Source organism: Telopea speciosissima, chromosome 2, assembly GCF_018873765.1.
Source record: "Telopea speciosissima isolate NSW1024214 ecotype Mountain lineage chromosome 2, Tspe_v1, whole genome shotgun sequence".
NCBI lineage: Eukaryota > Viridiplantae > Streptophyta > Magnoliopsida > Proteales > Proteaceae > Telopea > Telopea speciosissima.
This window is the reverse complement of record NC_057917.1, coordinates 48,975,072-48,988,203: the sequence shown is the minus strand read 5'-3', so window position 1 is coordinate 48,988,203 and position 13,132 is coordinate 48,975,072. Positions and strand designations below refer to the sequence as shown.

Genomic DNA, 13,132 nt, shown 5'->3' with positions numbered 1-13,132 from the left:
TCCTATACCACTTGCTTGGAGAAACCTCTCCATAATGACAATAATGATTATTGGGAAAGTATTTTTGAGTATCAGGGTTTCTTACGTCATCCACAATAATTTTTGGGTAAAGTTTCTCTGATCCATTAGGGAGGGTATGGTAGCAACCCGTCTATCTATCTATCCCCTCATCACATGAAATGACCTCGGTGTGCTTCCATATACGAAACTATTTCAACGCACCTTGTTGGTGTGTTCATCTATGTTATTTGCTCCGAAAGCCCTCTCCATAATTTTTTATTTGTTTTACTTTTTCCTCAAAAAAATTTAATTATTCTCGATGAGGGGCGTATGATACCCTGGCGGCTTAGAGAACCCTTTCCCATGATTATTTATTTATTTATTTTTTTCTTTTCTTGCCTAGTATGAACTTGGCTGATTCACAAATTAGGTGTACTATTTAGGGATTTTTTTTTTCCTTGTAATTTGTATTTTACATTGTAGGTGCAGTATAGGCCTAAGTTTGACAATTTGGCATTAGTGGTGCTTTGTTTATCGATTTTGCACCTAATATTACCTAAAAGCCCTAATCCATTAACCATAATCGATATGAGTTAAATTAAGAGCAATTTTACATAAATACTCATTAATAGACATGAAGATAAAAAATACTACCTTTGAAAGTTTCTATTTTGAAGGAAACTATTCGATTATTATGATTTAATACTTTTAGGCTTTTAGTTTAGATCATGACCATTTATTTATTATTTTAAATCATGAAAAACATGATGGTAATATGACCATCATAAGCTTATGAAAGATTGAAAATCATGATGGTTGAATTGTATCTATTCAAATAGAATCTTTTAGAAGGTTCTGATGGTCTGATCTTAGATTCAACTGCAACACCGTGTTTGCAATAACTTATGTTAAATGAATGATCATATGATCCATATCAAAAGTTTAAAATTATAAATCATAATGGTTGAGTTGTATCATCTTCGAAAGTTTTTTATGATACGATCTTAGATCAAACTATATCACCATGTGTGTCATCATTTAGCACACGGGATGAACAATAATGATACAAATTGAAGATTTAAAAATGTTAGATGAAAATTGTAAAAATTGTATCTTTCCAATTGGATTATTTCAAAAGCTTCTAATGGTTTGATCTTAAATCAAACTTACAATCGTAATTGTTTTAATTCGAAAAGTTAAATGAATGATTATATATAGACACCTCATTTTGTCGCCTTAAAATGGTGCACATCGAAGATGAATGTATGCCTTAAGATAAGTGTGGGACTATGTGTTGTGTGCCTCAGAGGTCTGGTGTCACTCCTAACTAACATTTTGAATCATCAAAAAATGACCAAGTGGAACTTACCTCTGCGCTGGCCAAGTGCATCTCCATGCCTTCCTGACAAGTTGGGACTCTTTTTCTCAAGTTTTTGAGCTTGGGGAAGTTCCAATATTTTCACTGGCCTTAAACATGTCTACATTCTTCTTGGCTATTCAAAAACTCTTTTTAGATCAGTTAGGACATGAGAAACGAAAAAAAATTAAATTCCTGTTTAATTGGATGAAACACCTCTTGACAAATTTATTTTTTTGAGGGGGTGGGGGTGGTGGGGAGCAATATCTCATACAAATCTAATAGTTTTTGTGATATTAGTCTCAAAATTTTCGTTAGAAGATAAGCTACCTCCTAAATTATAAATAGGACCCTCCACCTACAGCCAAAGAAATGAAGAGGATAACCTCTCAGTTGAATCCAAGGCAGTGTTTGGTATGCATTCCAAGTCGATTTCACATTCTTGGGCAAAAAAAACAGTTGTTTTACTGCTTTTATCATCCGAGAATGCAAAATCGACCTAGAAGGCATTCCACAAATGCATACCAAACACTGCTTTGAGTGTTACCTGAAGGAGTAACTTCCTGACCAGCCTAAGGTGTGCACAACCCCAAACCTTCAGTCTTGAGTCATTTGATTCCTATGTGAGTCCTCTATCCACATTAAATTTTCAGGCTCATTGGGTTTGTATTTCTGTTAGTTATGAGTTTGGAAGTAGAGGTATATCGTTGCCTGCCCTTAACTGGGTAGCTCAACTTGATCTCCATTTACATTGTGCCTCCTACAATGTTCCATTTCACAAGATCTTTTATTGATTTTAGTGATTGCGTTTCCTGGGTTTAGGCTATAACTCAAAATAACTTCACATATTACCCACTTCACAAATATTACAGCAAAGGCAAGTTCAAAAATATGCTCTTATTGAATTTTAGTAGGAATTAATCCATGAATCAAGTTACACTCCAACTAGTCATAGTGGGCTGAGTTGAGTTTGAGGGGGTGTTGTCCAGCTTTGGTTGTCTCTAACCTCACTCACCTGTCATGAGTTGCAATCCAGAAACAACATGTAGATTACAAGATGATGGTACTCTTGAATGCACAGACACTACTAATTATATCATATGATCATTATTGACTTCTAAAAGGAATTAAGGAATCACATAGATTTGAATCTGCAGATAATTTAGGTTGCTAGAAGTCCCTCTCCAAAGTATCACATAGATTTGAATCTGCAGATCATTTAGGTTGCTAAAAGTCCCTCTCCAGAGTATGCTTTCAACCAACAATTTGATCCAAATCATGAACATTTTCAAGAAAATGCCTCTGTTATGAAAGAATCACACATGTTATAGGTTTTCTACAGGTGAAGCTTACTGCTTACCTACTGCAAACTGGAACTATGTGATACTTCTCCAATTCAGGGGCATACGATCTTCTAAAGTGCTTTCAGAGTGTAAAAAACATTTGGGAACCAATGGTAGAGTGCTTTCTGCATGTTTTCCGCTGGTTCAAATCAGAAGAAGATCCAATTTCTGATTTGAGAATACTAGCATCCAGATTTAACACTAGATTGGATCATATGAAGTGGAAGTTGCAAAACAACCAAATAAATACAAATAACGAACCGTGCTTCATTATCAAGACCTGAATCATCAAGCTTCTTTATAGAATGTCTCAACATTTATTAGCTTCCAAGTTGCCATTTTTCCAATCCTCCAATCCTTGACAAGTTAATCCTTCGTGAATGAAGGGAAACGTGGGATCTTTAAACACACAAACATCAATGAAATGAAGAAGCTCCATGCCCATAACAAAACTTGTTTAGAAGCAGGCCTTGCCTGAAACCCACACTGGGAGCCAGCCTTCTTTTGTCATGATTTTATTTGTCTGCTATTAAAATGGATACTCAATTAACCTTGTGTTTCTTGATCTGTCATCTGCCAAAACACGGACACAGTTACACCATCAGTAAAGATTCTCGCATTTGCATTTCAAGTATAATGCAGACTTTGCACGAATTGGAAATCATAGTGCAAGGCCATTATGCTTTGTGGTGAATTTACCCCAAGCAACATGTATTGCCCAGGAATGTGTCAGTTAACCATTGATATCTGTGGATCACCGATTGAGAGCATTACTGATCCTCAAACCAATTGGATCCCTAATCCAAATCTGATATAATTAGGGTTTGATTAACACCATGTTAGTGAGCTTAGTATTCATCATGACCAGAACATGGGTACACTTGGGAGGGCTCATATCATAGAGGGGCCAACAACACCTGTCCGGCTGTCCCACTGGTTGAGTGTCGTTCTCAAACAAGCTAAAAAATTACTCCAAGCAAAAAAAAAATACACAAATTGCACAAGCTTCTATTGTTAAAATTTATAATAAATGAAAATTTTGGACTTAATCTCATGCCCCTCCCCCTGCTTGTTTTAGGCCAAAACTGGACCTGCGAGATGAATGTTGGATCCTCTATCTCATAGACCCTCCCTGTCTGTCCATGCTTGCCCCTTGAAAAGGCAAAAAATGACTTGTGATCGGATAAAGTACAAAGTTCACTAACGGCCATGACTGAGCTTTTCTCCTATCAATATTACTATCATGATTCCTACTACTACTACCTTACTCAAATTGGCCACCTAAGAGAAGTTCTCTACACAGGTCACCTATTTGAGCCATCTGGAGCTGATGCGCACATTAGGGCTTTACTTTAATCAAGTAGTGCTTTTTTTACTTATCCCCCAAAAAAAATTTTGGGGGGTGGGGATCATATAGCACTTCTTGGGCCTTTTAATGCAATTTTAAAATCCAGAGTTGGATCTCAGATGCAAGCAGGCTCAATAATCAAATCTGTCATCAGATCCAAGATAAAGGAAACAACTGCATTGTTAAAAAGGAAGAAATCAAATCAATGGAAGGAGAGGGAAGAGAAATGAGATCAATCTTCTTGAGAGGAACACAGAAGAGAAGAGAAGAGAAGAGAAGCAAAGAGAAGAAATCAAGTTTGAGATACCAATCCCGTATGCACTGCTCAACAACACCAAAACTCTTAGAAAGAAACCATATTCTTTACTCAAATCATCTCTAATTGATGGGGGATGTATTACATATATATATAGACCTTCTAAAATTCCTAATTTGATTCATAAAAGGACTCCTAATCACTCTAACGCACTAAATAAAGTAAACAAACTCAAAACAGAACTCTATAGCTATTAAGTATCATAATCTAACTCAAACACTCAACTCAACTACTAATTGCTAACTTTATCCCCACTTTATGGGCTTATAAATTAGGCCCATTACATCAATAAGCCCAAAAATAAGAAGCCCAAGGTCCATAGAACCTTGAACAATTAATTGATGCAATCTGAAAATCCAAAATAAGAAGCTTTGGGGTTGCATCCATGGCTGGAAAATCGTGTGGAAATATGAACTCAATATGAACACCTACTGTTGCAGTAAAGTTTGTTGTTGCTTCACCCATAATAATCACCTCGACTCCCTTGACTGTTACTGGTTGTCCCACAGCTGAGTGGTCTTCCTCATTTGTTGACCCATTCAACTCGTCCTATGGTTGCACTGTTGGTATCATTTTCTTTGACTCCACGCATATTTCCCTTGAAGAACAAATGTTTAGCGCATGTGAAAAGGCTGTAGGATGCACAAATTTCTGTCACGATCAACGCCTTTTCGTTCTTCCAACCACTCTCGACCTAATTTAATAATACACTAAGGAGAATCAAACACTTCACAATAACCACCGTCACAATACTGAGAAATGGAGGATTCAATGAATACATCATCCTCAAACTCAATGATGGTCTGGTTGGTCTTTGATAATATCTCCACTACAAATCGCAAGACGAAATTGTCACTTTACCCTTCATCAATAAACAAAATCGCAACCTTAGCATTGGACATATGAACTCTAAACTTGAATACACAGGAATCTATGACCAGATTTGTTACCAATTAATGCAATTTGAAAATCCAAATTTGGATCTCAGATGCAAGCAGGCTCAATAATCAAATCAGTGATCAGATCTGCGCTAAAGGAAGCAACTGCATTATTAAGGGAAAAAATCAGATCGATGGAAGGGGAGGGAAGAGGGAAGAGATCGATCTTCTTGGGAGGAAGAAGAGAGAAGAGAAGAAATCAGGTTTGGGATACCAATCCCTTATGCACTGCTCAACAACACCAAAACTCTTAGAAAGGGCTCATATTTTTTACTCAAATCATCTCTAATTGATGGGGGATATATTACAGATATATAGACCTTCTACAATTCCTAATTTGACTCATGAAAAGACTCCTAATCACTCTAATACACTCAATAAAGTAAATAAACTCAAACAGAACTCTATAGCTATTAAGTATCCTAATCTAACCCAAACACACAACTTAACTACTAATCCTGTGTGCTAACTTTATCTCCACTTTATGGGCTTATAAATTAAGCCCAAGGTCCATAGAACTCAACCATAAGCCAAAATAAAGTCTTTTTGAGGCCTGATTGATCCAATTGGACAATCTTAACTGCATCACCTTTCTTTCAATGGATGGGTTAATTTTAGTTTTAGTTGAAGTGTAGTTGTAGGATCTGTACTTATAACTGATTTTTATATTCTATCAAGCCCTCTATAATGTAGTTGCTTCTCTTCACAGATAATGAAATTCAAAATTTTTTTCAGCAACAGAGATTAGAAGTAGGTAAGCAAAGCTTCGATTCAAGACAGTTTCTTTTCATTATCATCATCATATTTTTCCCCTCCTTCCACTTATTTCTCTATATTTCCTCTTGACCAAACCCACCAACTTATTACCATTCCTTAGTCCCAGACAAACCTAATCCATCCCAACCGAAAACCTAATGCAAAGTTCACTTAACTAAGACCTAGTTCTGGTGTAGTTTCAGGCTTGCACTAGATTTTTGACTTTCCACGTGAGTTTACCCCAGAAAACCTGAACCAATAACCCTGAGATTCTACGGACAAACCTTTCCCCATCCTTGCATTTCTAAACCCAAAACCTAAGAATTGGAGTGCTATGTGAGCAAGATCCCTACATCATTTGGGTTGTGTATTGCTTCAGGTAACGGGTGGATAAAAGTTTTCCCTCCTCTTTCACATCCTTTATACCAGAAATGATTAGAAACACCCTTCGTTGCTTTTGTTTTTCCTGAAGGAACTTATCTTGACTGGTATAGTTTTAAAACTACAACTGGTTCCATAGACGGTCAACTATTGGAAGAAGGCCCAGATTGATCAGCATGTAATGAACACACCATGAACATTGAGGATACTTGGTACACATGCAGAACTACCATTAACATGTCATAGGAACCAAGGCTGGTTCATTTTTTTCCCTTCGGAAACTCAACTTAAATCTAAAGGTGTTTACATGCAAATGCACTAAAATGGACAGATGGCAGTTGATTGTTTCTGGTGGTATACACAACCATCAATGTTAGTAATGGTGATGTGACAGAAACAACCAAGTACCAATAAATATCAGTAAATGAGTATTAGTCCATCCTATGATTGGCCATGGCACTGAATTTGCATTCATTTTTCTGCTGACCATCCATATAAAGGCTAGTGGTTGGATGATCATCATGCCTCTTATTGTGGCCAACCTGTGGATGGCTAAACTGTTTGGACTGTTAAGATTGATGGCTATGGAAGCTACAGCACAATCTTTAATTGAAAATGAATGATACATACCTAAGTATCCTTTCCCAGTCCTCTGTATCTGAATGGTCGACCAAATGTTGTTTGGATGTCAAAAATTACAGTGCCAGTGAAGGGGCTGAGATGGACTCCAAACTAACAAAAACCTAAAAGACGGCCAGTTAATGGCTTGATTATGTTCTACTAAACAAAAATATAAGTAAAATGACTACTCGGAAACAGAGGTAATATGCAAATGGGAAATTATTTCAGTTTTAAAGATGATCAAGGAACTTATTTCGAAATGAATACCCAAATAAGCATTTCTTTATCAAAAAACCTGTGTTTGCAGTAGAAAGGGAATTTCTGCCTTCTCCAACTACACCAAGAGAAATGTGTAAATGCTTCTCTAATTATACCATGAGCAATGTGTAAATGTTGGCAGGGTACCAGCATTGTATCTTCGCCTATCTTGATGAACAAGGTTCAAAGCTCAGATTGTATGACAATCACACCACCGATCTATCATAATCTCTGATACAATAAGGACTACATTATGGTACAGCAACAGGTCCAGAAAAAGCCAGAGATCTCCTAACACACAGCCAGCATGTACCTCCGCCCTCTTAAAATGTGCACCACATGCTTGGCACAGCAGGAAGGCAGAAATTTCCATAATTGGCAAAGTTACCTCCTCAACAACCAGCAGAACACCAAAAGAAACAAGATAGGAAGTGGTTTACTAACTCATTTTGTGAATGGAGTTACCTATATCAAAGCTTCTTCATGATTTCTTCCTTCACACGCTCATAGTACGTCATTCTTTGGGTCGAAGTTATGGCTTCTTCAAATTTTCGATTCTTGAATGCATCTCCAAAGGATTTGGACCAACTTTCTAGTTTATCTTGCATCTGGATTATTAGAAACAGAAACAAGATGTTTATGTATGTTAAATAAATCATAGATCATATAGAATAGTATATGACTGTAAAACATTGCAGATGCAACAGGGTTAGCCCCCCCCCCCCCCCTCAATAGGGCTTATTTTGGGGAATTCAAAAAATATTTTCATTATTGATTGATTTTAACCATCCAATGCTGAGACCCTTTTCAAATTATCCACCATTTTCTTTCTGGTAGTCCAAAAGAACATGAAGGACTGGAGGGTCAAAACCGTTTCATTAGTTCATTTTTTTTCCCGGGAAATCTTCTAGGTGGGATCCATAGAACACCAATTTATATTCCTGAAGCCATTGTCTTACCAATTAAAACCATCTTTCTTAAGCAGTATCCAATCTTACCTGACACTGGATTTTATTTAATGACTGAGGATCATCAGCCTCTTCAACAGCTTCCCTGATCTCCATAATCTGTAAGAAAATCTCTTGATTTAGAAGCAAAATATTTTAACTTAGAAGCAAACATTAACTCGTCATTTCACTGCTATTATAGGATAAATGATCAAATCTAGTGATATCGCTATATATACTCGGATGCATTTCATATTTATTGATATGGATGACCACAATATCCATGAGCTTCTTAGCTAAATGGTAATTGGCAGATACAATAAGCAATTAAGCAGGCACTGTCGGATTGCTAAGGCCGACCTTTATCCCTGCTCAATGGATGGGTCTTGCAGTCAAGCTCTCTCCTCTGTCTATCAAAAGGTTAGGAAAGAAGTAGTCCGTGAACCCTGATGAAGGAAGAAACTAAAACGCATGATAGAATGGAGAGAATAAGATTCTTTCACAGGTTACCTCTGCTAAGAGTTCTGGGTCTGAAACTGTTGTTTCTTCATCCACATGTACACTCTCTAGTCGCAACTGCCAAACACCAAATGAGATATCATAAAGAAGTACATGAACAATATGGTGGAAGCACAAAGATTTTATAGATGACAAAAAAAGGCAGAAGGAAATGTGGGAACCTACAAGGGACAGTCACTTCATACTTCAATAAATACTAATAAATGCTTCAATAAATGCAACTGATGTTGTTCATCCTTGGCCAAAAAATTAGTTTTCAATTCAGGCTTGTTAACCTAATCAATCAGCTTTCCTATCTCCTTAATTTTGGTTCAATATATTTATGCAAGCTACCAACTAAAAGTACCATAAGCCACATCTGTTCCAATCTAGATGTATACGATATTGCAAAAAATTCTGCTTGCAATGTTAAGATTTACACCAATTTCTCTATCTAGCCAGAAGGGGTACACAGGAAGGTAGGAATGCAGATCTTCCAGAACAAGGCCTAATAGTGAAGGTTTCAGATTTACCTCCAAAGTTTTTTTCCTGGACATTCCATATCCTCTTCCAACAAAATCAGATAAAGAATTATCTGAAGCTATATGTTGTAAAAGCCCGTGTGCTCTGAATGGATCTACTTAAGAGATGAAATTACAAGAACACAAAAGGCTATGTTACATAGATAGAGGTGCTGGTTTTGGAAAGCCCCAAAACCAAAAATACGATTCAGCAATTTGGATGATATATTTTAAATGAATTTTATGTCAGATATTGAAAAAATAATTCTGCAAGTCTCATGTAAGAGATCAAATTTAATATATATATATATACACACTACTCTTTGTACGTACTCCAATTTTTTTGGCATACTTATTCAGGGTACAAAACTGCCCTTCTCCCCATGTGCTCTACTTTTTCCGTATGCATACCTTCTCAGAGGACAAAATTGTCCTTCTGCCACTCAGACAACAGAAAAGTCTCTCGCACCACTCCCACCAACAGTCACATCCCTGCACAAAATACCCTCTTGCTGTGCCAGTCATAGACTAAATTAACCTCCTTCTCTCTCATTACCGATCCGACGGATCCCCCTCACAGGTGCCTCTGGGAAGGAACACCTCCCACCCACACACACCCGTCCATATATCTCTACCCTCCCCAATCCCTCTCTCACACTCTGCTACCGTTCTGCTCCAGAAATCAAGCCCGATTCCCATAAGGTTTTAAAGTATCTTCCGACCAGGTATGGGCTCAATTTTCTTTTGTAGGGGGCGTACACAGTGCACAAGGCTCCCGCCACTGCGGAGTCTGGGGAGGGTCATAATGTATGCAGCCTTACCCCTGCTTTCGCAGAGAGGCTGTTTCCAGACTCGAACCATGACCACTTGGTCACAGAGAGGCTCAATTTTCTTTTGTATTTCCTATGAAATCCAACACGATGCAAAGAGGTGACCTGGTTTTCTGTATGGCTACACTTCCATAAAGGTGGAATTAATCATCTGATCAATTGATATGAATATAGTTTAAATTAGGAAATTGGAATTTAGCACTTTATTTGATTGAGAAATATAATCTGTATTCTTATTACTCTCCTCTCTCAAACTACAGAGTTGTTTGATGCTAACATTGCAAAATAAGATTTAGATTCATGTGTCCTCGATTCCTGCACCTGTGATGCTGAGTTATAGCTTGTTGACCCTACCTGACCAGAAATTTCCTTGCTATGAGTGCCATTTGAATTAACAACTTGAGCATGCCTAGGCCCGAATCAGATGACCCTTTTAAAGCTCTCCCCGGTCAAATATTGTGAGAACAATCAGGCCAATACATACTTGAATGATAGAGCTCGGAATGATATCCAAGAATAGATTCCACCATAGATTAATTGCATATGCTATTATAGTGGTGTTATGCTAATGATTTCATTACTGTCACCCTTAAATGGGAATTAGTTTATGTTCTATTGTATCCAGATCCTCTTGAATTTTGACTTTTTTGCCCCTTTTTAATCTTCTTGAGGAATTTTGTTCAAATACTCTCTCTCCCTTCAACATACGGCCATACGTGCATTTGCACGTGCAAGTTTGCTAGTATATATTTGTTTGTGTGTGTCTGGCTTTATATGTTATGTTTAGCCTAGATTTTCCTTTGTTCTATTTCTTAACTTTTATAAATAACAGATATTATTAAACAGAGGAAGCAAAGGCTACACAAACATATAGTATGCCAATAATAGAGAAGGCAGAGGCCAGCAAAACCAAAAGAAAAGGGCACATAAGTCTTACGGAAGAGATCATATTATTTATAATTGCCATGAAGGTGGAAATGGTGATGCTCGTGTGTGTGTTTTTATTTTTTTTTGGGGGGGGGGCTATGTGTTTGCATAACTATGTTTTGGGTACACTAGTAATAGTAGGAGGAGGAGGAGGTGGTGATGGAGAAATAGTAGTATGGGCATCCATGCTGTGTCAATGTTGGGATCAGTGTCCAAACCTGTTTGATACAGTTGCCGCTGCTATCTTGAGGTGTTCAGCTAAATATAGGCAACAGTGCAAGAAATCCTAAAGCATACCAGTTACTAGTATATAAAGAGACCAAAAAGGAAAGTTCTTACCATGTATATTGCCCTCGATAATGGATTAATAAGTGTTCGGTAGGCATCAATTACTCGAGCGGACTGTTCAGCAGCATACTCTTTTTCCTTCTATTAATGGAAATCAACATTAACTATAATTATATACTGCACTTCAAAAGATCTAAAAAAAAAAAAGATCTCAATATACATCCAGACACACCTCAGATTTTGAATGAACTAAATCAGGGTGCAGTTTCTTTTGCCAATCTTTGTACTTTTTCTCGAGACTATCACCCTTAATTTCATACTTTTTGTCCCTGTCAGAATTCAAAGGAAGTTCTCAATATCTCAGAAATGATTACCTAAAACAAGATTTTCATTTCACAAATCTATAATTTATTGATCCAATTCATGCACTTCTGCATAAAGCCATACACCATGCGAGTAAATATGGCGATATCGAACTTTAATCTACAAATATATTAGAATTAGCCTTGAATGGTAAAAGTTATATCACAAGCTGACATTCCTCGGCCAAATGACATAGAGACTAAGCAAATCAACAGAACCCATTGAAGAAATCCTGCTAGGAAGACTTACAAACCAAATATCTGGAAGTAATCAACGGACGTATCAACCGGTTGAACGCTTTTACATGACTCGCAAGAAAGAAATAGTTTCGATGTCGAAACGGCGCTGCAGTTCCAGCATCTACTAACGCCTCCATCTGCCGATTCCGAGCAAAAATTCTTGCTAGAGAAACTACATATCTCTGCGAATCGATCTCTGCAGCTTCCATAACCCGGAGGCTTTCCGACCTCGTAAGAAAAGGAGAAAACTCCAGAGGATTCGAGCTTGGGATAGATACCAATAGAGAAACGAGATGTTGAACGAAAGTTCCTGTGCAAGGCTCTCAAGGCTGATATCCAAAGTTTCCTATTCGACATTATTCTTCTTTAGGAAATGAAGATCAGCGGAGATTTGATTTCCGCAGATATCCAGAAGGAACGAAAATGGTGGGAACGATTACTGTGCGGGTGACCCAGTTACAGTTGGTGACTGCTTTGAAAAATCGGAAAATCGGCTCATCTGCATACATGTGCTAATTACCCTGCACAATGTCTACGTGACACCTTTCTTACTCTTGCGGCGTTCTTTACTACCTTTTCTCGATGGCTTCAAAATGTCACAATCAGCGCACTTCCTTCAAAAATCGAGAACACCTCAGCCCCCAAACCCCCCAAAAACTTGAAAACTGCATAATTCCTCAGTAGGGGTGTCAATGGGTCGGGTTGGGCCGGGCCTACCAAAACCCTGACCCTGACCCTAGAGGTCTAAACCCTGACCCTGACCCGACCCTGCCAGGGTTTTTCTCTGGCCCGGCCCTGATTGACCCTGTCTTGACCCTGTTTTAACCCTGTCTTGACCCTGATTGATATATATCAAAGAATATATCTAAAAAAAACCTGAAAAATTCTGTAAATAATAAGAATAAGATGGGAAGGAGAGAGAGGGAGAGAGGGACTTGTAAATTTAAATAAAAATAATTCACAAACATCTATAAAAATCCATAAATAAAAATATTATCATAAACATCCATAAATAAAAATACTCTCACAAACATCCATAAATAAAATACTTCCACAAACATCATAAAAATACTACCACAATCATCCATAATAATCTACCACAAATATCCATATAAATACTGCCACAAACATCCATAAAAATACTACTGCTACAATCATCCATGAATAAAAATATCGCCACAATCAACCATCAATCACAAGC

General features: G+C 37.5%; 1 protein-coding gene across 4 annotated transcripts; it reads right to left on the bottom strand.

Annotated features, from left to right (window-relative positions):
- Positions 1 to 6,524: 6,524 nt before the first annotated feature.
- Positions 6,525 to 12,375, bottom strand: LOC122653041 (iron-sulfur cluster co-chaperone protein HscB homolog). Of its 4 annotated transcripts, XR_006331692.1 has the most exons (8): positions 11,942 to 12,375; positions 11,562 to 11,658; positions 11,381 to 11,470; positions 8,776 to 8,841; positions 8,317 to 8,385; positions 7,784 to 7,926; positions 7,435 to 7,661; positions 6,525 to 7,171 (listed from the first exon to the last, which is right to left on the bottom strand). XR_006331692.1 is itself a non-coding variant. In XM_043846969.1 (7 exons), the coding sequence occupies exons 1-6, from the start codon at positions 12,286 to 12,288 to the stop codon at positions 7,789 to 7,791; spliced, it is 807 nt and encodes a 268-aa protein (XP_043702904.1). In that variant the 5' UTR covers positions 12,289 to 12,375; the 3' UTR covers positions 6,525 to 7,171; positions 7,784 to 7,788. The 4 variants fall into 4 exon arrangements, 3 of the variants coding, with proteins under 3 accessions (XP_043702904.1, XP_043702902.1, XP_043702903.1); XM_043846969.1 differs by lacking the exon at positions 7,435 to 7,661; XM_043846967.1 differs by lacking the exon at positions 6,525 to 7,171 and having other exon boundaries at positions 7,287 to 7,661.
- Between the last annotated feature and the right edge of the window lie 757 nt (positions 12,376 to 13,132).